General features: G+C 39.9%; 2 protein-coding genes across 3 annotated transcripts in view; both read left to right on the top strand.

Moving 5' to 3' along the window:
• The window catches only part of KPNA3 (karyopherin subunit alpha 3), a 109,573-nt gene extending 106,393 nt beyond the window's left edge, over positions 1 to 3,180 (top strand). The window contains exon 17 of the mRNA XM_020993701.2: positions 579 to 3,180. Coding sequence (XP_020849360.1) covers positions 579 to 677 — 99 coding nt within the window. The 3' untranslated portion in view covers positions 678 to 3,180. The remainder of the gene's footprint in view (positions 1 to 578) is intronic.
• An 11,285-nt stretch (positions 3,181 to 14,465) lies between these two features.
• EBPL (EBP like) overlaps positions 14,466 to 24,203 on the top strand; it is a 38,366-nt gene continuing 28,628 nt past the window's right edge. The window contains exon 1 of one of the 2 annotated variants that reach the window (XM_020993702.2): positions 14,466 to 14,781. In XM_020993702.2, coding sequence (XP_020849361.1) covers positions 14,605 to 14,781 — 177 coding nt within the window. In that variant the 5' untranslated portion in view covers positions 14,466 to 14,604. The remainder of the gene's footprint in view (positions 14,782 to 24,203) is intronic. The other variant, XM_020993703.2, reaches the window with a different exon arrangement.

Here is a 24,203-nt window from a genome sequence, read left to right as displayed (position 1 = left end):
ATTGGAGCTTACCTTAAGAATTTCCTAGAACTTGCAATTTATGTATTTATGATTTCTTTCCTATAATAACAAAACAAAGATGTTCTTCTAGTTATTTAGACAATCTAAATCAAAATATTTTTCCATTAGGCATACTGTGCACTGCTTTCCCCTCCCTAAAATCATCTCCCTATACTTCATTATAAAAAGTTGTTTGTAATGATACTTCTTATTGCTTTGGAATCAGTTAATTAAAAATAAATGGCAGGTGCACATTTATTAATTATGATAGACAAATGAAATCCATTGCTAGAGCTTAAAAGAGAGTTAATTTTAAATGCCTTAATTCTCCTAACAAACACTCAATTTGCTATTAATTTGGATACAGTATCATTTTCCAGGAAATTGTTTTCAGATTATCTGTATTTTTCCTAATGAAATTATTACAGAGTCACTTAAACCATTTTTGTGCAGTAAAATAAAAAAATAAAGCTTTTAAGCCAACTTCTCACACACATGAAAGTATTATATCTGTAAGGGCAAGAATCTAGCATTAACCACATTTTAACATTACATGGATTTGTTTGTGCTCTTTATAGATTGATGAAGATCCTAGCCTCATTCCTGAAGCAACACAAGGAGGTACTTACAATTTTGACCCAACGGCCAACCTTCAGACAAAAGAATTTAATTTTTAAGTTCCCTAGAGGGCAGCTTCTCTCCCCAGTCAACCTGAAGCACCACCACGATGGCTACCAAACGACAAAAACAGACATCAAAAGGCTCCCAAACAAACACGCCTCCTCTTCGTTTTGATGCTTTTAAAGCAAGCCGTGTATCGGTCACTTTGCAGTTGCCAAAAGTCACTCTCACATGGACTATAAGTGCATATGCATGATTTCCTAAACTGTTTTAGAGTTTTCAACAGCCCCAACTCTCCTATTTTCTCCTTCTTTTTGCTGGTGCCACGTGCTGACAGCACAGCCTGCAGATTTGCTAGAGAGATTTCATAGCAGTGGCACGTCAGCTTTCCACAGAGCATTTCTTTGGAAAATGGTGCGCTGTGGATCAAGACACTTGGGTATGATGCGTGCGTACATTCTGGAAGACTTTATAGGGGCACAGTCAGCCTGGGCCTCCATCACTGTCCTCCACAAACATATTTTCATATACTTTATGTGGAAGAATAGATTTTAAAATGCAAGCCAAATGATTTTCATTGGTGAAACTGAAAAAAAAAAGTAACTTTAAAAAATGAAACAAAAAAGAAAACTTGGTTATTGATTAAACAGTTAAGTTAAAAAACAAACTGTACTTCATCTATCAGTAATTGATGTGTTCATTACCTGCCTCAGAAGCCAGGGTTGGAGAAAGCTCTAGATTTGGACGGTGACGCTTTTGCCATTATCCCTAACTGAGAACAGCAAGCCCTGTTTGGCCACTCACTTCAGCCTGTGTGTTCCTGCTGTTTTGAAGTAATCAAATGCTGTGCATGGTATTTTACCTGAGCTGCAACCTGTCCTGGACTTGGACTTCTGTTTAAGCTGAAAGCAAGATCCCCGACTTGGGGGGAAAGAGAAGTCTGAAACAAAAGGCTCCTTGATCATAAGAGTCTTGCTTTCACCTTGCAGTCGTCAGTATGTTTTGTTTTAAATTAATAATTGAATCTGGTTGATTTATATTGGGTTTAAACTGTGGAGCTTTCATGTTTACTGTAATTTAGTCTTAAACTATTTTTTACTTAGTGACCAGTGCTTTTGATAATGTGGTTGGCAACAAACCAGCAACTATTTAGAAGAAGTGTCATAAAAAGCTTCATTCTTGAGTATCAGAAAAGCTTAATTCTGAACCGACTCTAAAACCATATTCCCTTGTTTAAAAAAGATACCGACAAGTATGTGTAAGGCTGTATAGAAGAAGCTGCCATTATTCAGCATAAATCTGATTTGCAGTGATCTTTAAATAGTTCTACATAATCTGGTGGTATTATGTGAAGTCATTGCTTTTCGTAAAATTGTCTGACCCAGTTATTTACAGAAGGATATGGTATTGCTGGAGTGGGAATGAACAATTTGAAACTCTGTAAGCTATCACAAAAATGGATTTGTTGCCATTGTTTACTGGGTGTGATTTCCCAATGCATTGATGTGAAGGGATAGAAAAATCTGAACTAATATAGTGATCCAATGTGGGGTGTATTTACTGTGATGAAGACAAGGACAGATGCCATCAGAGCTTTGTGAATCAGCTGGTTTTTTTTCACTGATGAACAACACATAGCAGGTGTGCATTCATTACAAGTATATATCTGCCAAGGTGGAGCCACTTTAAAGAGTGAGTTTTGTCTTGTATCTTAAATGGATACAAGCGTATGTTTAACTGCAAGATTTTTACTTGCTAGAGAATCTGTTTTAATATAGTGGTTTGGCCTCTGATTATTTATAGGTTTTATAAATTTTAGAATCAATTTCTCTTTAAGGTGGCTCAGACTTTTCAACTCTTGTGCACATAAAATTGAGTTGAAGTTCATTGTGCCTTTTTTTTCTTTCCCCAAAAGTTGAGTTTTAAAAAGCTTCATATGGTAACTGCATCCTATTCACACAAAGTCTAAAATCTTAAAACTGTGTGGTGTTCACTAAAAGTAGGTATAACAAAGTCAAAGCAATTTAAGGTCACAAACTGGTGAAATTGAAAAGTCCAAATCTGCCAGATGCTATGGTGAATTAAAATCCTTTTTCCCCTTCCAACTCGATTTCTGACGACCATGCCACATACTGACAGTTACCCTGTTGATTTTGCACACATTGATATTACAGTGAGATTAAAATGAACATTTTTCCCACTACTGTGAAGATTCCAGTTTTTTCTTGCACTGAAAGTGCAGACCACATCCAAGTGGACATTATAGAGTCAGGTAAAGCAGATAGATCTTTGCAGTTACTTGATTCTCTTTGTTGTGACCTTATCAGTTTTGGATTGAAATTGCACCATTTCATAGTTAAAGGAAACAGAATATATTGCTGCACTTTTAAGTTTTCAGAACAGTGTTTAAAAATTGCATTGTTTTTATTATTTTTTTTAAACTATCAGTTAAAATAGACTAAAACGTTCTTTCAAAAGAGGCATCTAAATGTGTTCCTAATTTTGTATATGGGCTTAGGTTTTGTAACCAATAAAAAGCTGCTATCAAATACTACAAAACATGCACAACTTATTTGGAAATTGTTTAGGTTTCTCAAATAGTTTTATTTTTCTTTTTGTCTGACCAAATTGTAAAAGATAGAATTCTTTTTAAATGTCCGAAAGGCCAGAGCAATGATTCCCAAATATTTTGGACGTCAAATACTCTTTTGTTGTTTAATTTTATAACATTTTCCATCCTCTTCCCCTGAAGAAAGGATTTCAAAATAAGAGAATTTTAGAACACTATAATATAAGTTAAGGCAGCCAGTAGTCTCAGGTAATATTTGAGGATGGAGTTTTATATTTATAACTATTGAATGATCAGTCATTAGAGAAGACAATGCAGTAATGACTTTCATAAAACCACTAGCATCAAAATACAGAGCTCTTCCCAAGTCCTTAAAAACATGTCCTCATTGAAGGTGGTAACTGCAGTAAACTGAGCCATTTGGCAGTAATAAATCGAGTAACATAAAAGAGCAAATTAGTTTGGAAAATAAGAAACCAAATTGGAGTTTGACTTGAAATGGCATCCAGACATGAGAAAATTTTGACTCCTAAATAATCCTGCCACATCTTCTCTAGATGTGTCTTCTGTTCCAATATGCAAATATTTGTTTTCTGTTTTAGTAGTGCAAAAAATTTATGAGTGTTGTCTCAATATTATTTATTGGTTTAATATGTTAAGCTTTAAAGGCTTATTAAACTGCACTAAGACTTTTGGGACAGTGTATATGGGTGGGTGGGATTATTTTTAAGGGGAAAAGTATTTTTTAAATCATTTAATTTTATTGGTCACATACCTTTCCCCACAGGTTCTCCCCAAAAAAAAACTCTGATATAAACTTACCCCTGCTGTAAGAGCACTTCAACTCAAGCAAAAAAAACAAAAAACAAAAACCAAAAACACAAAACATTCTAACCTGATCATACTGGTGCTACATATCATATCAGTCACAGCTTTAGTCTTCAAATCAACACAACCAGATAAGAACTGAGTACTACCAAAACCCAAACTCTCTTCACCCTCAGGTCCAGAAGGTCAACTGTGATCAATGCCCAGCAGGCGGGTAGCCACAACATCATGAAACAATACTAAAAAAGACTTTGAAACATCTGTGATGATTAGGGCAGCTAGGTGATGAAGTGGATAGACTGCCAGGCCTAAAGTCAGGAACACTCATCTTCCCAAGTCCAAATCTGGCCTCAGACACTTAGCTCTGTGACCCTGGGCAGTCACTTAACCTTGTTTGCCCCAGTTCTTTATCTGTAAAATGAGCTGGAGAAGGAGATGGCAAAGTACTTCAGTATCTTTGCCAAGAAAACCCCAGATAGGGTCACTGAGAGTCAGACACGACTGAAAAAACCAAACAGCTGCAGCAACAAAAGTTGATGATTAAGACTTGTTCACACACATCCTTCAGTATGGTTCATGATCAGTGAAGATTGGATGAACATAACATACTTATAGGCCTATCCTGTAGGCTATATACTTCTACCTTGTTTCTTGCAAGGAAAGGACTGGCTTTTCATGACTTCAGTGAAAGACTCAGTCTGAAAGCCTACTTGTGACTTTTGTCCTAGGACCAAACATCAGCCTCCTAAAACTTCATTTGGCACATGTGCTTTGGGTGCCAAATTAGAAATACATAGATTCGTATTTTTCATTGAAAAATTATAATCAGCAAGTATTTTTAAACATGAGCTAGGTGCTGTTCTCAGCACTAGAGATTCAAAGGTAAAAACAATGCCTGGCTTTAAAGGTCTTACATTCTAATGGAGAAGACAATATGTAAATCCATACAGAGTAGATGGAAGGTTACTGTAGAGGGAAAAGCCTCCTACAGAAGGTAGCATTTGACTTTATTCTTGAAGGAAACCAGAAATTTCAAAAGAGGTTGTTAAAGGAAAGCATTCCAAGCACAGGAGACAGTCAAATACAAAGGCATTGAGATGGGAGATGGAGAGTCATGTCTGAGGATCATTAAGTAGGACAGAGTAGCTAGATTATGTAATGTGGAGAGGAGAGTAAAGTATGACAATACTAGAAGGTAGGAACAGGTCAAGTTATGATTTGATCTATGATCCTGGAGCGAATAGGGAGCCACCAGAATTTATATAGTAGGGAGAAGTTAGGTGGTCAGAATATGCTTTTAGGAAAATCACTTTGGATCTGTGGGATGAGACTTGAGGCAACAGGACAAATTAGACAGCTGTTGCAGTAGTCTATGCAACAGGTGATAAAGCCTGCACTGAAGTGATGGCCATTCGAATGAAGAGAAAGGGACATGAGAGAGATTCTGTAAAGACAGGAAAGACAAAATATGACACTGTGTGGGGTGAGGATGACCTGGGAGGATGGTGGTGGCTTTGATAGTAACAGGGGAGTTCATAGAAAGTGAGGGGTGGGGGTGATGACTTCTGTTTGGAATGTTTGGACTATGAGATGCTAATAGAACATCCCATTCAGGCTGTTCAGGAGGGAGGTGGTGATGTGAAACCAAGACTAGAGCTGGGTATATAGATCTGGGAATGGTAATTAAAACCGTGGGAGTTGAAATCAGTTAAGAGAGGAAGCAAAAGACAGGTCAAGATAGTCTTGGTGAACATGAAAAAGATCCAGCAAAGGAGTCAGAAGGAACAGCGAGACAGGTAGGAATACCAAGAGAGCAGTGTCACAAAACCTGAGATAGGAAAGGGGTGATCAGTAATGTCACATGCTGCAGAGAAGAAGGGATGAGGATTCTGAGAAGGCCATTAGATTCACAAGAGGTCTTTGGTAACTTTGGAGAGAGGAGGGTCAGTTGAAAGATAAGGTCAAAGGCAAATTGCACAGGGTTGAGTAGAGGGGCTTAGTAGATAGAACACAGGGCTTGTAATGAGGAAGACTCATCTTCGGGAGTTCAAATCCATCCCCAGACACTGACCAGCTGTGTGCCCTGGATAAGTCATTAACCAAATAGCCCTGTTTGCCTCAGTTCCTTATATGTAAAATGAGTTAGAGAAGGAAATGGCAAACCACTTCAGTATCCTTGCCAAGAAAACGCCAAATGGGGTCATGAAGAGTTGGACACAACTGAACAACAACAGAACTTGGGAGTTAACCAAGGTGAGAAGAGATAATACAGAATGACTTCTGGCAAAGAGAATCAGTGAGGCTTTTTTTTTGGGGGGGGGTTTGTTTTTAACATTCCTGTGATAAAAGCCACTCCTACTGTTCACCAACATTCCAACACTTTGTTTCAAACTGGACTTTGATCTGTCCTTAACAGATTTAGTTTTTTCCATGTACACTCGTAGTTCCCTTAGCTCAGCTATATTGTAACAGGTATTTAGGCAGCTTTTTTTTTAAGATAACTGTTAACTTTTAAAACAGTTAAGAAATTTAAGCTCAAATTTGAATGTGCCTATAAGACAATGATAGTTTGCTAATGCATGTTATAGATTAGGCATGCTTACTTTTTGTTTTTTAGTCCAACGGTGATAGTTAATTCTGTTGCTAGAGCTTCCCTTTATATTAATTATGAGGCTATTTGAAGCAAGAACAAAAAGGCGGGGGGGGGGGGGTTGTCCTGTTATCGTGGAGTTGGGTGTTCCTTTCATCAGCCTACTTAGTGGCTTTCCAAAAATTTACCCCATCCCTTGTTTCTCTTTCACCTTTTTTCTCTCTGTTCAAGTCTCTCTTGCTGTCTTGTGGTTCTCCTTATGGTTTCAATTATGAAAGTTTATTTTTCTGAAGCTTCTCTTCCTTTTCACTTTGTTGTGGTCTCCTTTGCTTGGTTTTTGTTTTTGTTGTTTTCCTTTTCACAGACTGCTGTAGTGAGGGAATATGGCATAGCAGGTGAAACACTGAACTTTGACATTCACTTCATTTTTCAGTAAGCATTTCTTAAGTAACTACTACGTGCCAGGCATTGGGCTAGGTTCTAAGTATACAAAAACAAGATATTTTTAAATACTCAAAGAGTTTACGCTCTGTGGGGGGGGAAGGGGGTAATGGAAGTAAATACAAAATGATTTCCTAGGTGAGGGGAGCACTAACAGCTGGAGGAATTGTGAAAGGCTGTTGCAGGAGGCAGCATTGGAGCCTTTCATCTTGCCATTGTGCTGCATAAGCTCGTGTAGCCTAGTAAAAGTTGCTGGTGAATGCTGATGAGATGATACCCACGTTAGCTTTTATGTGCTACAGTGAGATACACTAGGGTATCGCTGTGAAAACAAGAGATGTGATTTTAGCCTGAATCTGTGACATACCGAAATGTTTATAGTACGCTTTTACAAACAGTATAAAAGTGCCCGGTCCTTTGCCTTCTGAGCCCATAATTCTTAAAATACCAATACCTTATTGGTACCTCCCTGGAATAGGTCATTAACTTTTTCATATTGATCAGAGTTCCTAAGGTTCCAGTCACTCCTATTGGCTAAAGAAATCACTGATGCACTCCTCCAACCTTCTCACCAAGAAGAAGCTTAATAGTATTTTCTGTTCCCACAAGAAGGTGGCCCACCTTGGCCACCAACTTTTATTAGAGATGTTGCCAAGCCACCCTTTGCACTTTCATGGCTTGAGAATCAGCTAGCCATTTATGGTACTGTTAGCAAGCCAACCCATATATACTTAAGGAACACAGGTAAAAAAGTGGAAAAAAAGCCCAAAGTAGCTTTCTAAGTTTCTCAGACTTGTGGTGTTGACTAACATGTGGAAAACCGAATCGTAGAACCTTTCACTCAGTGCTGTAGGCCCTTCAAACTTCACTAAGGATAGGCTACCAACCTCTGCTTGAACCTTTTCAGGGAATTGTAAGTTACTTCTCAAGGAAGCACGTTCCATTGTTGGACAAGTCAATTGTTAGACAATAATAACAAAAGTTAGCACTTGTGAAGTTACTTACATAACACTTCACAGTTGCAAACTGTTTTACAATTATCTTAATTTATCTTTGCCATAACCCTTAGATGATTGGTGCTGTTACTATCCCCATTATATAAATAAGAAAATGAGGCAGGGTTTAAGTGACTTATCCAGGTTCACACAGCTAGTAAGAGTCTGAGCCTAGACTTGACCTCTTATCCTTCTAATTAGGTCTAATGCTCTATATCCATTGTACCAGGTAGCTGGCTTGTCTGTTAGAAACTTGTCTGATACTGTGTCAAAATCCTCCTAATTCTAGCCTTTTGAGCAGCCAAAAAACTTATCTCCCACTTCTACCTCCTAGCCCTTAAAGTACTCTCCCTTAGCCCTCACAACTTTCTCTTCCCTCACCTGTAGCACTATGTGTATAGGAGGTCTTAAATCTTTGATTGGATGAGCGAAGGCACAACTGAACACATTTGAAAACAGCTAGTATGATACACTTTAGTCATCTTCAAAGTAGGTATTCACAATTCTTCCAATTGTTCTTTAACATTTTATCTAGACGTCTTTCTATTGTGTTGTCCTCATCTAGACACAATCCCGTTTCTCAGGGTTCTTCCAAATGTGGTTTGATCAATGTAACGTGATGCTCTTCCATCCAGTGGCTTGGACACTAAATCCTTGTAGGTGAAGACAGTGGGGTTTTTAGGATACAGTTCACATCAATGGCTCATATAAAGTTTGGCACTAAATAAAACACCCACGTCTTTTTTATGTGAACTGCTATCGAGCCAGATTCTCCTCCCCCAAGCAATACTTTTGCAACTAACTTTTTAATCTAAATTTAAGTTCACAGGGCTTATAGCTGGAAGGGACCTTGATCCCTTCATCTAGTCTTCTTGTGTCAAATTCAGACAAACAGAGGCCACTGAACTACACCAAAAAAGAAGGGGAGGGAGATCCAAGACAGCTTTCTGGGGAACATCCACTTATAGGAATATGTAGTTAACAGCTGGTAATCTTGCAAAAAAGGGGAGTAATCAAAACAGGTAGAAGGAGAATGAGGGAAGAGCAATGTCATGAAAGCCCAGGACACAGTTTAAAAGAAAAAAAAAAGAAAAGGTGATCAACAAATATCAGATGCTACAGAGGCCCAGAAGGTTGAGGTTTGAGAGAAGACCATTGTGTTTATCAGTTAAGCAATTTGGAATCATCTTGAAAGAAGATCTAGCCCAATGGGGTCAGAAACCAGATTGTAAGGAGCCGAGGAAAAGGAGGTAAATGGAGGCGAGTGCAGATTTATTTTTCTAGTAGCTTGCTAGTAACAGAAGAGATGTAGGATGATAGATTGAATAAATAGTAGGTTCAAATGATGGTTTTTAAGAAACAGGTAGAGCTGGACATATTTGTGTGCAACAGGAAAAGAGCCAGTGGATAGAGAAAAGTAGAAAAATTTGGAAGTGATAAAGTGGCAAGCTTGTGGAGAAGATGAGAGGAAATGGGACCAAGGGCATACATGGAAGAGTTAGCAAGCCTTTGGCAAGGGTAAGAGCCTCCTCTTCCTCTGAGACTGTAGTAGAGGAAGAAAAAATTGGGAACGATATAGAACAGATTTGGGGTGTGAAATGAGGAGCTCAAACAGATGGCCACAAATTTCCAGTGAATATGAGGTGAAGTGCTCATGAGAGGGAAGGGCAAAAGGGTGGTATCAATTATTGGAGGAGAGAATAGACACCGTGGAGAATGCAGAAAAACACTCAACCAGGGAGAAGTAAACGAAGTGGCTTACAGCAGCGGATCCAGTTAGTTTGATTGTATGCCTTCTTACATGGTGAGGGTAATCCAAGGCCGAAGTTTGGAAAGGGATGGAGAATGTTAAGACAGAGCAGCAAGGAATTAAATGGCAAGAAAACAGCACACAATTAAACTCTTTAACTATCAAGATTTTGAAGGAAAGCAAATGAGAATCCAAATGATCAACAAAGCAGTTGTAGGATGAGGATGGAGAATGAATTTCAGAGGGATGTAAAACTCAGAGGGAGAGGTGAATGGGAAGTGGTGGATAACGATTTCAGATCTAGACTATGAAGGTCAAACACAAGGGGACTCGTGATGAAATCCAGGGTATGACCAGTCCTATTTGTTGTTGAAGTAGGATGAAGGCATAGCTAATGGAAATTGAAGAACTGATGAACTGGGAAGCAAGTGTTTTTTAGGGAAGATTAAGATGTATGTTGAAGTCTTCAAGTACAGTAACCAGTGCTGGAGTAAAGAGAAAGCCTAAGAGTTAGGTACAGAACACAAGAAAGGAGGGCAAATGACCTGGTAGCCAGCAGCTAACTTCTGCCAACATCTGGGTAGGGTGATATATAGAGTGTTACAAAAGTCTTAGTTTAGCTTTAAACTTTGGCAACTTCAACTATGAAAATTTTGAAATACTGATGTCTTTCTTGTTATTCCTCAACCGTACCACTATCTTGTGCTCTAGAACTAATTTTGAACTTTATAAAACTTTAATCAGCTCAGTCACTAAAAGGATGGCATTTGTAACCCTAGCCTTAAAATCATCCAAAGTAGGAGGTTTTGATGCACGCAAGTTTTGACATGACCCCATGAGAAAAATGGATGTAGACTAGGTAATTAAGGACCTCCTATGGATCCACCAGTCTAAAAAAGTGTCATCCAGAAACTTGCATATGCAATGTATGACAGGTTGCTCAATCTTATTAAAACTAAAATGTTGCTATTCAAAATTCAAAAAACTAAAGGAGTATAAAAATGAAAATAAATTTTCAAATGATTTTGTTTCATAAGTTTATAGCATTATGCTTCTAAAGTTGTTAAAGTTTAAAACTGCACTAAGATTTTTGGGATACCCTCTACGTGGATGAAGTGAATAATGGTAATAGAAGGGCATTATGGAAGAGGCAATGAGAAGAAAAGAGCCTGCTTACTCCTGCCTTTTCCAGTGTGTTGGATCTATGAGCCAGGCTATAAAAGCTGCTAGGAAGCTGTTGTTAACAATCTAGGTCTGGGGTCAACAAACAAGGGACCAGAGCCAAATCTGACCACAATAAAACTTTAATTTTTAAATGTAAAAGCCATTCTTAGTTCCCAGATTTGGCCCAAAGATCTGGTATGAGTGGGTGGTAATGAATGCCTGAGCTAGAACAAGGACAGTAAGGATAGAAAAACTGGGGTGGATTCAAAAGATGTTGCAGAGGTATAATCAAGTTGTTCAGTTGTGTCCAATTCTTTGTAACCCCATTTGGGTTTAGTTGGGTTTGGGGGGGAGGTAGCCCATTTCCTTCTCCAGCTCATTTTACAGATGAGGAAACTGAGGCAAACAGGGTTAAGTCACTTGCCCAGGGACACATAGCTCATAAGTGTCTGAGGCCAGATTTGAACTCAGAAAGATGTCTTCCTGACTCCAGGCCTGCACCAACTAGCTGACCAAGAAGACTTAGTAATTGGCTAGGAAAGATAAGGTAGAGGAAAGGGTCAACAATGAAACCAGTAACTACACTGTGTGAGACTGAGTTGTAGTGTCACAGACAGAAAGTGAAGAAGCTGGATAGCTTGGAAAGAAATATACTAAGCTCGGTTGTGGACATATTAAGTTTGGGGCACCATTTAGACATCCTAGGGCAGAGGTGTCAAACTCAGGCCCAATGGATGCTTGCAAAACTTACACATGCCCAACCAGATTAAAATGTCATTGGGAAATGTTTAACAAAATAAACAAAAATACAATACAACACAAATAATGTTAATCTGTGATTTTCTAAGACAAAATGCATCCTATTTCTATTTGAGTTTGGCATCACTGTCCTGGGGTAACGTCTCATTTAGGCAGTTGTATCTACTTATCTATCTCCTTTTACAAACCAAGAGAGAAATTAAATAACTTACCCAAGATTATCCAGCCAGTTAGCAACAGAGCTAGAATTAGAACCCAGTACTCAGAACTACTGGCCTAGAGATCATACAGTTATCCCTTCCACTTCGAGACTTTCCCCATCTCGGTTTTGATATTAAAAATTAAATGAGCATTTTGGGGGAGAGTCTTGCAGAAGCTGGAGATGACATGTAAAGGCCATCAGGTGACATAGAAAAAGTTTAGGAACTCAGGGATGCAAAAATATACATGCAGTATTGTATAATAGCAACCTAAATTTTACAATAAGTACTGTTAACACCCCATAAAAGAAAAAGAAAGAAAAACTCAGATTTCTTCTTTGGTACGAAGGGAAGGTCAAAAAATTTTACATGGATTTTCCAGATTGAGGGGGTGTGCACCCCTAACCTCCTCCATGTGGAAGGGATGACTGTAGTGTCATAGATTTAGAAACTGAGAGGGATCTTAAGGTCATCAAGGCCCAATCCCCTTATTTTACAGCTGAGGACACTGAGGCCAATAGTGAGTAACTTGCCCAAGGTCACATAACTAAGGCAGGATTTGAACCCAGGTCTTCCTGACTCCAGGACCAGTACTCTAGCCAATCAATTATCCTGGCTCTAGATCTTTCCAATACACAGTGAAGAGTGAGTGGCTGAATTATTGGATCCTTTAGATCTGGTAAGCTGATTTTTCTATTGTAAACTCAGTAGAAGTAAATAGCTCTCACCCATTAGAATGTAAGTTCCTTGAGGGCAGGGACCATCTCCTTTTGGTTTCTCTGTGCTTGGCTCGTTGCTGCTGGTGCTGAATGTTTTTCATTCCATTCTTCACACTAGGAAGCCCCAACACTGGGATTCACACCCAGGTTTTATGACTTCAAATCTCACATTATTTTCATTACAATGTACTGCAGCCTTTACCCTTCTACTGTTTTGTTGTTCAGTTGTTTTAGTCGTGTCTGACTCTTTGTGGCCCATTTTGGGGTTTTCTTGACAAAGATACTGGAGTGGCTTGCCATTTCCTTTTCCAGCCCATTATACAGAAGAGGAGACTGAGGCAAACAAGGTTAAATGACTTGCCTGTCATACTGCTAGTGTCTGAGGCCAGATTTGAACTCAAGAAGATGACTCTTCCTGATTCCAAGTCCAGCACTGTAAGCACTGTGCTTCTAAGAAACTTCTCCCTCTGCCCCTTTCACCTCTCTTTCCTTCTTTATTTTTCTATTATGGCAGTAAAGGTATCCATAACACCTGTTTGTGGGGCTCAGATGAGATAATGGCTGTGAGCATTTTGTGAACCTTACAGCACAATATAAATGAGACTCATTTTTTCCCTAATCCTAACCATCCCCTCAAACACTACCTCCCCTCCTCCCCCTACCCCAGCATTACTCAACACTACTGGCATCTATAGGGATTGGCAATCCCAACATATGTGCAAGGCCCACTTGGTTTTACCACTGTCACCAATTGTTTGGGGTTTTTTGTTTGTTTTTGCTGAGGCAATTGGGGTTAAGTGACTTGCCTTGGGTCACACAGCTAGTGTCAAGTGTCTGAGGCCACATTTGAATTCAACCTGCCCCATCTAGCTGCCCCCACTGTCACCAATTGTAACCAATATTTTAAAGCTACTTTTCTAAACTTGAAATGGTGTTGGGAGCAGAGAGCGCTGGATGAAAGGATTTTTCTGGCCAAGGAAACTGAACCTTGGACCTTCTTTCCCGTGCTTCTTCCCACCTCCCAGTTGTTATTTGAAATGCAATAATCGGGGATTTAGTCCTTTAATTAGATGTCTGCTGATGATGTCAAAGTTTTAAGTCGTTCTCACTCCCCCAGTTATTTCCAAATGAGTGTCAACTAAGATCCTAAAGAGCATTTTCTGACAGGAAGGGGAGATGGAGGAGACAAACCATGAGGGCCCTGGGGAGACAGGAAGGCAATCTGAGGCTGGAAGACTCGGGTCACGAAGCATAGAAGCATAGAGTTCTTATCCCGGTCATACTGCATGCGTAGCCCACAAATGGCCATTCTGCATCTGCTTTAAGACTTCCACCTCTCACCCACTACTCTTCCAGCCTGTTCCTAGAGTTTTGCATGCTCTAATTGTCAGAAAACTTTTTCTTACGATCAAGGCTAAACTGACCTCTTGGCAAAGCCACCTGATTTTTGCCTCCGTTTTTACCAAAAAGAACAAGGAATCCCTCTTCTACTGTACAGCCCCTTCCATTACCAGGTCTCGTCTATCCCACCATTTTGCCTAGGGTCCCACTGGCGGCCTTTGAAAAAGCTTGGGAAGGCGTCAACCCAAGAACCAGTGTGGACAAGGACAAAACAAAAACAAACCGTCTTTCCTCCCTTCCCCGCCCCTATTGAATTCTTCAAAGTACATACATTGTGGGAAGGAACTTGAAAGGTAAATCAGGCGAGATGAAGGGAGGGAGAAGAGAGAACAAAGACGAAAAAACCCGTCTGTGGCCCTTCCCGAGCCTGTGTGGCGGGTCCCTATCTACTTCCCTCTCCTTCCCCAGCCCCTCCTCTTTGGGGCGGGCTTCTCGGGGCAGGCTTTCGCTCCTTCTCTCCTGGTTCCTTTCTACCCCCAGCCTCCCTGCCTCTCTCCCCGACTCTTCCCCTGCTCCTGCATCTCCACTCCTCTCTCTCCCTGGGAGCGGATCTGCGGGCTGGCCACGATGAGCCTGTGGCCCGCGGAGCTGAGCAGCCCGGCGGCGGCCGGCTCGCTGCTCCTGTGTGCCGCGCAGCTGGCGGTGGGCTACGCGCTGGGCAGCCGCCTGGGCCGCGGGGCGAGCTCTCCTGACCGCTGGACGCTGGTCTGGCTCTGCTATGACGCCCTGGTGCATTTCACGCTGGTAAGTGAGTGGAGTCCTGCAGCCTTCGGTGCAATCCCTTCTTCCTTCCTGGGCCGGGATTACTCGGCGCGCTGAGACCAGAGCTATTTTTCCCCCTGCGCCAGGAGGCCAGAACCCTTTACCGTGAGCCCTCGGCACAGACCGAGGCCGGAGTAGTGCGCTTCCTACACAGTGGGATTCTGCCGGGCGGGAAAGAGGCAGCTCACCCTAGCCTTCCCGCTGCACCCACATTTGGGGCAACGTAGTGTGTGTAGTAAACAGGACCCTCAGAGTCCTGAAGCCTTGCGTCCCGGGACCTCTTCTGGTACCTACTGGTTGAGCGAGCCTGAGCAACTTTCTAATACTATAGGGGAGCAGATGCTGATCTGCATTAGTGTTGGGAGTTTCCTCACCAAGTGCTGGTCATAAAGTACAAATTCTCTCATTGTCTCTGTCCAAAAGATATGTTTCATTCTACATCTTATGTCCTATCACCTTTCTGTCATGAGATAGGTAGAATATTTCATCATTAGTCCTCTGGACTCATGGTTGGTCATTGTACTGATCCTAGTTCTAAAGGTCTTTCAGAGTTGTTTGGTTTTACAGTGTTATTATCAAATAAATTGTTCTCCTGGTTCTGCACACTTCACTATGCATTGGCTCATATAGAGTCTTCCTAGCTTTCTCTGAAATGATCCCCTTCATAATTTCTTATGGTCTGGTAGTATTCCATTGCTAGGGCTTGTTTCATTTTCTGCACTTATACCCCCACACTACCTACAAGATATGCCAGCTATGTAGTAGACACTTAATAAATACATGTTGATTGATTGGTAGAAGGACATTCCAGGAAGATGGAATCAAGTGGACAAAGCCTAAGAGGAAGTCTGGAAAGTACAAGCCACGTTTTTGGGAAACAGCAGTGGAGTTCGCTGGGGAATGGAGTATATGAAAAGGCATAGTGGGAGGTAGTGTTGGATAGGTAGTTTGGAGATAAACTTTGAAGGACTTTGAATGCCAGAAGAAAAATTTATACTAGATTTAACAGGTGATGGCAACTCATGGGCTGATAGAGCTATTTAGCTAACCCAAGCCTATCATTTTATCCTGTCATTTACATTTTAAAAGGAGTTAAAGATGAAAAAATATATTCTAGAGTCAATAGGGAGCCAGTGACATTTACTGAATAAGGGAATGACCTGGGCTTTAGGAAAATCACTTTGGTGGTTACATGGAGGACAACTGGAAAGATCAATGAGGAGGCTATTGCAATGGTCCAGATGAGAGGTGATGTAGCATGAACTTAACTGGTAGCAGTAGGACTGGAGAAAAGGGGACATGTGAGAAAAAATGGAGATAGACGTGACAAGATTTAGTGATAGATTGGATATATGAGGTGAGGAATTAGAAATAATACTGTCAGGAGAGCCTGCGATGTTGGTGACCTCCCTAGTAATAGGGACATCTGGAAAAAGGGTGGCTTTGGGGAAGAAATATAAGGTAATGATATCTGCCATAAAAATCCCAACTATTTCCTCCCAACACTTTCCTAGAATCACAAAATATCAAAAATGAAAGGTGAGAAAAAGAAATGGACATATGAGGGGATCTTAGCTACTGTATAGTCATAGGATCATAGGTGTTAGAGCTGGAAGGCCTTTAGAGACCACTTAACGTTAATATCCAGATTTCCTGATGAAAAAACTGAAGCCTAAAGTAGGTTAGTGATACTATAGAATAAGTGCTGGAGAGGACCTAGGTTTTAATCATGACTCTTCTACTTGTTATCTGTGTGACACTGGGCAGAAGCTTCATCTCTCTTGAGGCTTAGTTTCTTCTGCAAAATGGTGGTAACAGGTTAGAACAGATGATTGTTACGGCCCCTTCCACCTTTACGCTGATTTCCTAGCAATTGGTTAATCAAGAAGGAAAACTCAGTTCTGACTGTCACATCTAATGTTCTTTAAGACGATTTAAAAACCATTTGTATCTTTTGTTTTTATGTCACCTTTATTTCACAACATGTCCCTCACTCCCTCATCCAGAAAGCCATCCTTTAAAGCAAAGATTAGAAAAGAAAGAGGGGAAATTGAATAAGCTCCCAAAGGGAAAAGGGGGGGGGGGCGGATGATTTTACAAACAAATTCCAGCAAACATTTCAAAAAATAGTTAATTTCAGTATTACAAAAACTATTTGAAAAAATAGGAAAGAAGGGTCTATAAAAGTATTCAAATGTAGTCCTAATATGTATGATGTGATGTAACATAACATATATGACGTCTAAACCAGAGAGTCAGAACAGAAGGAAAACTAAACACCAATATTGCTAATGAGTATTGAAGCAAAAAACTTAAATAAAACATAAGCAAAGTGACTACAGCGACATGTCACAAAGATTATACACTGTGATGGAGGTTTGATTATACTGGAAGTTCAGGGTTTGGGGCTGCGCTAGGTGGCTTAGTGGATAGAGCACCAGCCCTGGAGTCAGGAGGACCTGAGTTCAAATGTGACCTCCGACACTTTTAACATTCACTGGCTGTGTCATTCTGGGCAAGTCACTTAACTCCAATTGCCTCACCAAAAAAAAAAAAAAATTCAAGATTGGCTCAATAATAGGAAAACTGTCAACAAAATGTACCATGTTAATGACATCAACAACAAAAATCAATAAATGCAGAAAAAAACTTTGATAAAATATAACACCCATTCCTATTTAAAAAAACAACTAGAAAACATAGGAAAAATGGACTTTTCCTTAACGTGCTAAGGTATGTTTTTCTAAAACTAAGAACAAGAATTTATGTAAGGGAAGTAAACTAGAAGTGTTTCTAATAAGATCAGAAGTAAAGCAAGGATGACTGCTCTTCTTTAATATGTGCTACAAATGCTAGCTGTAACCATAATACAAGAAAAAGAAGTTGAATGTGCATAGGTAAAGAAGAAAGACCTTTTTTTTTGAAAAATGGTATGATGGTTTTACTACAGAACTTTAGAAAGCCAATTAAAAATTAATCAAAACAATAACTTCAACAAAGTTGCAAGATATAAAATAAATCCATGTAAATTATCAGCATTTCTGTATATTACCAACAAAACTCAGCAAGAAGAGATAGAAAAATTCCAATTTAATTACTACAGACTTTATATTGTACCTGGAAGTCTACCTACTAAGATATACACATATAGGAATACAAGTATAAAATAATCTTTACAGTGGAGAAACAAGCTTACATAGTTGGAGAAATGATAATTGCCCACAGGTAGGCTGAGCTAATATAATAAAAATGACAATATTATATAAATTAATTTACTTATTCGATATCATACCAATCAAATTATTTCATAGAGCTATAAGAAAAAATTAACAAAAGTCATCTAGAAGAAAAAAGGTCAAGAATCTCAAGGGAATGAAAAAGGTAGAAAGGAAGGGGGCCTAACAGTACCAGACCTTATATTTTACTGCAAAGCAATAATCGTCAGAACTTTCAGATAGTCCAATTATTCTTATGTTTTCTCTTTTTGATCTGTTCTACAGATCTGTTGCTTTTCTTATGAGATATTTCACGTTCTCTTGTATTTTTTCATCCTTTGTGTTTTTATTTCTTCATCTTTTACAACTTCGATGGCTTCTCCCTTGCCCAATTCTGATTTTCAAGGAATCATTTTCTTTCTTAACATTCTGTATCTCCTGTTCCAATTGGTTAACTTTCTTTTCATAATCTTGTTTTTCTTATATTATTCTTACTTTTCTTTTTAGTTTTTCCTCAGTCTCTCTCATTTGATTTTTAAAGTCTTTTTTAAGTTCTTCAATGAGTTATCTTTGGGTAGGTGACCATTTGACATTACTCTTTGGGGTAGAAGAGGGTTTCTTTGTTTCAGTATCCTCCTCTGAAGATAAACCCCGATCTTCTCTATTCCCATAATAGCTCTCTGTGGTTGGACTCTTTCTCCTTTGCCTGTGCATTTTTTTATAATCACCTCTAGTCCTGGGGTATGAGAGATGCCACTAATCCTCTTCAGTTCACCCTTCTGACTTTGAACTCGAACCAAGACCTTCAGCGTTCTGTAAGTGCCCACAGCAGAGGCGTCCCCACCCCCACTGCTTCTGCACTCACCAGGCGTGTGCTCGTTTCTTCTTGCCCCCACCACATCTCCGTAGCATAGCTGGGTCTGGCATTCCTAGTCAGCAGAGGTTCCCTAGATCTCCAGGTCACATGCCCCACTCCCCTCGATGTCCTGGGGGTAAAAGCTCTTGTAGCTGGGGCTGAGGCAGCCTCCCATCCAGCTAACCCCAAGGCTTGCGGCTTCTTGTTTAAGCAGCTTGTCTGCTTGTAGTTGAAGTGGACCCTGGCCTGGAGGTGTTTGCTCTTCACCGGGAGGAAATCTTGTCCAGGATTTTTCTTCAGATCTCCTCCACTTGTCCCTGAAGGACCCCTCTTCTTGCCCCTACTCTTACTTGTTTTCACAGCTCTATGTTCGCCCAGAGGCGCTATTTGATTTCTTTTGTGGAGGAAAATCTTGAGAGCTTGAAATTTTTCTGACCTACTCCACCATCTTCCCAGAATCCTTTCCAGAAGTGGGATTTCAAGCCAGATCTTGATTCCAAACCCAGTGCCTGAGCTACCTACACCCTGCTACATCTCCAAATGAGAAAACGGGTTCAAATGAGCCTCTGATACATTAGTTATGTAACTATAGATATGTCATATAACCCCTCTTATTGTCCAGCAGCTTTAAAAGATAAGGTAGAGCAGGGGGGTTTAATTTTTTTGGTGTCATGGACCCTTTTTGCAATCTGGTGAAGCCTGTGGACCCCTTCTCAGAAAACTGTATTTAAATGCAAAAAAATAAAATACAAAGGGTTACAAAGGAAACCAAAATTATATTGAACTACGGTTTAACAAAGTATTTTTTAAAACAAGTTGATAGGTTAACCCTAGGTTAAGAACTTCTGTTCTACAACAGACTATAATCTGCCTTGGTGGAAAGAGCATCCCCACTGGTGAAATCCCAGGTCCTCAGATTCCAAATTCAGTGTGATTCAGAGGGTATGTAGGCTACCCAGTGAAAAATATTATAGCAATCCCTATTTTGCAGAATTGCCATGGAGGAAAGCACAGTATGGTTTATGGTAAGTTTTTATTGACCTGTAGCATATCCAAAAAAAAAAACCACACCAAAATCCCTAATCAGCTGTGTAATAATGAAGTCCTCCTATAGAATAGGCTTTTATATCAAGGTCTTCTACTTCTCTATACCTAGATCCTCTTGCTCCTTGCCTCTTAACCTTCTGCCTGCTTCCTTAGGAGGGATAAAGGAAACTTTCTTAGTACCTTTCTCCCTTTGCACACAATATCTATTCTTCTCTGGGCCTCTCCTCTCCTTTCCCTCTGTTCACAGTCTATCTCCTATCTCAGTTCTGAGAAGTTCCTTCTGACCCACTCAAGGATGAGAAGCAGCAATCTTTCTGCCTGCCCTACCCCCCATGAAAGAAATAGGGAGAATAAATTAATATTTAAGGAATACTATCGAGCTTAAAAATGACAAATGTGGAAAAACAGAGTGGTACAGAGTGAAGAAAGCAGAATCAGAACAGCAGTGTACATAAAGATGAAACACAGGGGAGAAAATAAGTTCTATCAATATGCAAATAGTTTAGACTTTGTGGCTTAATTTGTGATTTAGTCTCTTTTTTGTTTACTTGATCATTCATGTTTTTGATTCCCTTTTTTTCTTTCAAATTTTAGAAAATTATATACTTACAACTAGCCAGCCTCCCACAAGAGGAAAACACACTTGGGACAGGGGAATTCAGATGGAAAAATTATTTGTCTGGCATGGAGCAGTGGAAAGGGGACAAGTTTTCAATTTATGACACCTGAGTTTGAAACCTAGCTCTAGCATTTACTCTAAGCACCCTTAGGCAAATTATTTAACCTCCTTGGTCTCCAGCAGCAGCTAGATGGCTTGCCACAGTTCCCAGTGCTGGGCCTAGAGTCAGGAAAACCTGAGTTCAAATCCAGCCTCAGACACTTACTAGCTATGTGACTCTGGGAAAGTCACTTAACCCTGTTTGCCTTAATCCACTGGAGAGGGAAACCACTCTAGTGTCTTTGCCAAGAAAACTCCAAGGACAGTCTTGGAGTGCCGTGGTTCACAGGGTCATAAAGAGTCAGACATAACTGAATGAGTGAACAGCAGCGATCTGGTCCTCACTTTCTTCTTCTGTAAAATAAGAGGGTCCCTTCTAGTATTAAATCTATTGATTTTATTATCTATATCTGTAATATATATATACATCTGTATATATATATATATATATATATATATGTATATTATGACATGATTCTACGACTATCTTCAGGAAATTGGTTCGTTTAGACAATTTTCTATTTTGTTATATGGCTGTGAAGCAAGCGCCAACTCTTCACAAGTATTTAATTGTCTATTATGGTCATTTTTGTCCCTTGGTGATACAAAACATTTTCATTCCGTAGAGTTAAAGGTGCTTTATGAATATCAGCTTCAAATTCTGCAGAAATCATATGCTTAAAAGTGTGGTGTTTTCAGCTAATTAAAAGACAATTGATTAGGATTTGCTCCCGTGGCTGTCCATTTAGTAGAGACTCATTTGTCTTATTTGAGCTCCCCTGGCCTACTTGACTCATTCATCCAGTATCTTGTTGGCTATTTCTTTCTTTTTTTTTTTTAAGTTTATTATTCTTTTCTTTTTTTGCTTTTTTTTTGGGGGGGTGAGGCAGTTGGGGTTAAGTGACTTGCTCAGGGTCACACAGCTAGTAAGTGTCAAGCATCTGAGGTTGGATTTGAACTCAGTCCTCCTGACTCCAAGGCTAGAGCACTACCCGCTAAACCACCTAACTGCCCATTGGCTATTTATTTCTAAAGAAAAGGGAGACAGCTAGGGTGGTAGTGACTGTCAGTTGGGAGCTTCTGGGATCAGGGGCTATGGTGTGCTAAGATACAATGCCTGGGGTCTTGGGGAAAACCTTGGGATTGGAAGGGCCCTGAGATACACTAATCCATCCTCCTATGTAGCATAGGAAGGAATATTCTTTACAACCTTCTTAACAAATGGTCATCTAACCTCTGATAAAACATTTGAAGTAGTGAGAAACTCACTTCTCACAATAACAGTCTATACCACTTGGGGACAGCTCTCATTAGGAAATTTACTCTGGAGACTAGAGAGATCACTAGGACCTGTAAAGAAGTTCTAGCTGTCTGGACCATTCACACACCCTGATTCAATTCCATTCAATCCAATTCAATAAACATCTATTAAGCCTGCTGTGTTCCCAGGCACTGCCCTAAGTGCTGAAGATATAAATAAGAAAAAGGACAGTCCCTGCCCTGATGGAGTTCTCTATCTCATGAATACAAATGAAGTCTGGGGGGAAGAGGGTACATATTAGGGGATGGGTACCTGGTGAGGGCATCATGTTTTTTTTATTAATTTATTTTGATTTATCAGCAATCATTCCATAAGCTTTTGGGTTTTAAATTTTTCTCCCCCTCCTTTCCGCACCTCCTTCCCCAAAACATCATGGAATCTGATACAGGCAATACATATACATTCCTATCAAACATTTTCACATTAGTGATGATGTAAGGAAGAATTAGAACCAATAGGAGGAACCACAAGAAAGAGAAAACAAAACAAAACAGAAGAAAAAAATAGCAAATAGTATGCATTCAATTCCATAGTTCTTTCTTTGGATGTAGATAGCATTTTCCATCATGAGACCTTTGAAGATGTCTTAGATCCTTGCATTGCTGAGAAGGACTATGTCTACCAATGTTAGTCGTCACACAACACGGCTGTTACTGTGTACAATGTTCTCTTGGTTCTGCTCACTTCACTCAGCATCAGTTCACATAAGTCTTTCCAGGTTTTTCTGAAGTCTGCCTGCTCATCATTTCTTATAGCACAATGTTATTCTATTACATTCATATACCACAACTTGTTCAGCCATTCCGCAATTGATGGGCATCCTCTCCATTGCCAATTCTTTACCATAGGGCATCATGTTTTGCAGAGTTCAAACCAAGCAGAGCTGCAGAACGGGGAGAGTTGGCTGGAAAGTTTAGATCCCAACCCTCAGTAAAGGAAAGCTGTAGGAGGAGTTTAGTAGGGCTCCACCATCCAATCAGAGAGGAGAGGAAGCTGAGCTAACAGCATGCTGATGACATTCTAGATGGTCAGATTATCCTGGGTAGGACACCATGTTCACACACCCTGATTCCTAACCAAGCACCACATAGCTTCAGTTTTTGTTAGATATTGTGACATGTGAATAGTTCGAGAGACATAATTTCTGAATAATTAATAATCAATTTTATCAATTATAGCTAACATAATTAAGTGGGACACTCTACACTGAAACCTAGAGAGGCATGACCCCATTATCTCCATATAGAAATGCTTCTGGCCTGCGGTGTAGAGTGTGGTAAGTCTGGGTCTTATGAAAGCTGCCCAACCCTAAGGACTGGGATTCCTAGTGAACCCTTTTTGTTATGCCCTGAAGCGTACATGAAGTTTATCAATGTGACCAGAGGCTGCCAGGAAACTACATCAAGGGAAGAGAGGCATGAGCCTTTAGCGCTCTTAGCTAATCAAGTCCCAGGGATAATTAAGATAATTAAATAATCAATTTTATTAATTACAGCTAACAGATAATTAAGTGATGGTCATTTACCTTTCTCTCATAAACCAAAGACCCCGCCTGGAGAATACCAAATGTTTAAAAAGTCCTTGGAAAAGGGCGTGTCCCGGGGAGGGGGTGGAAATCAACTCTGATTGGTTAACAATCATTGAGGGGGTAGACATATTAATGAGGAGGTGGGCAAAAAGTCTTCAGCAACTCCTGCAGAAAACATGACCTAATCATGAGACTCAGCCACCTCCAGCAATCTGGGCAAAAGAATCCATCTCCACCCAGAATTCATTGAGTTGGTTTTCACCCTCATAGCTGGGTCACCCTACATTCTAATGGAAGGCTCCAAGGACAGACAGGGGATTATTTCCTAAGGGAAGATCTCATTCAGACTGGATTCTGTTTATCAGGTCTCCCAGTTGGGTGGAGTACCCCGAGGATTTAGGCAATCTTGTCTATCAGCAATATCCTTCAGAGACTGGCTGAATAATCTACAGGAATTTATTTCCGAATGAGGAAATAGAAAGGAAAAAACTTAATCTCAATTAATAATTGGTTATTAATATAAGAGGGAAATAATCATTTCTCTCAATATATATAAAATCCTGGCCAAACTGGGCCAAATCCATGTCCCTGGAACTCATATCCATTGCTGTTGTTAGGAACAGGCTTGACTCCTGCTTTGAATCCTGTTAGTTCAGGCTCTGCAAAATGATCATAGGTCATTCAACAGTAAACAAAAGGAGGTTTACTTAGCTGTAGCA

This window comes from Phascolarctos cinereus, unplaced genomic scaffold (genome assembly GCF_003287225.1).
Source record: "Phascolarctos cinereus isolate Bilbo 61053 unplaced genomic scaffold, phaCin_HiC Scaffold_726;HRSCAF=1367, whole genome shotgun sequence".
Classification (NCBI taxonomy): Eukaryota; Metazoa; Chordata; class Mammalia; order Diprotodontia; family Phascolarctidae; genus Phascolarctos; species Phascolarctos cinereus.
The sequence above is the reverse complement of the archived record's forward strand: the minus strand, read 5'-3'. Positions and strand labels throughout refer to the sequence as shown.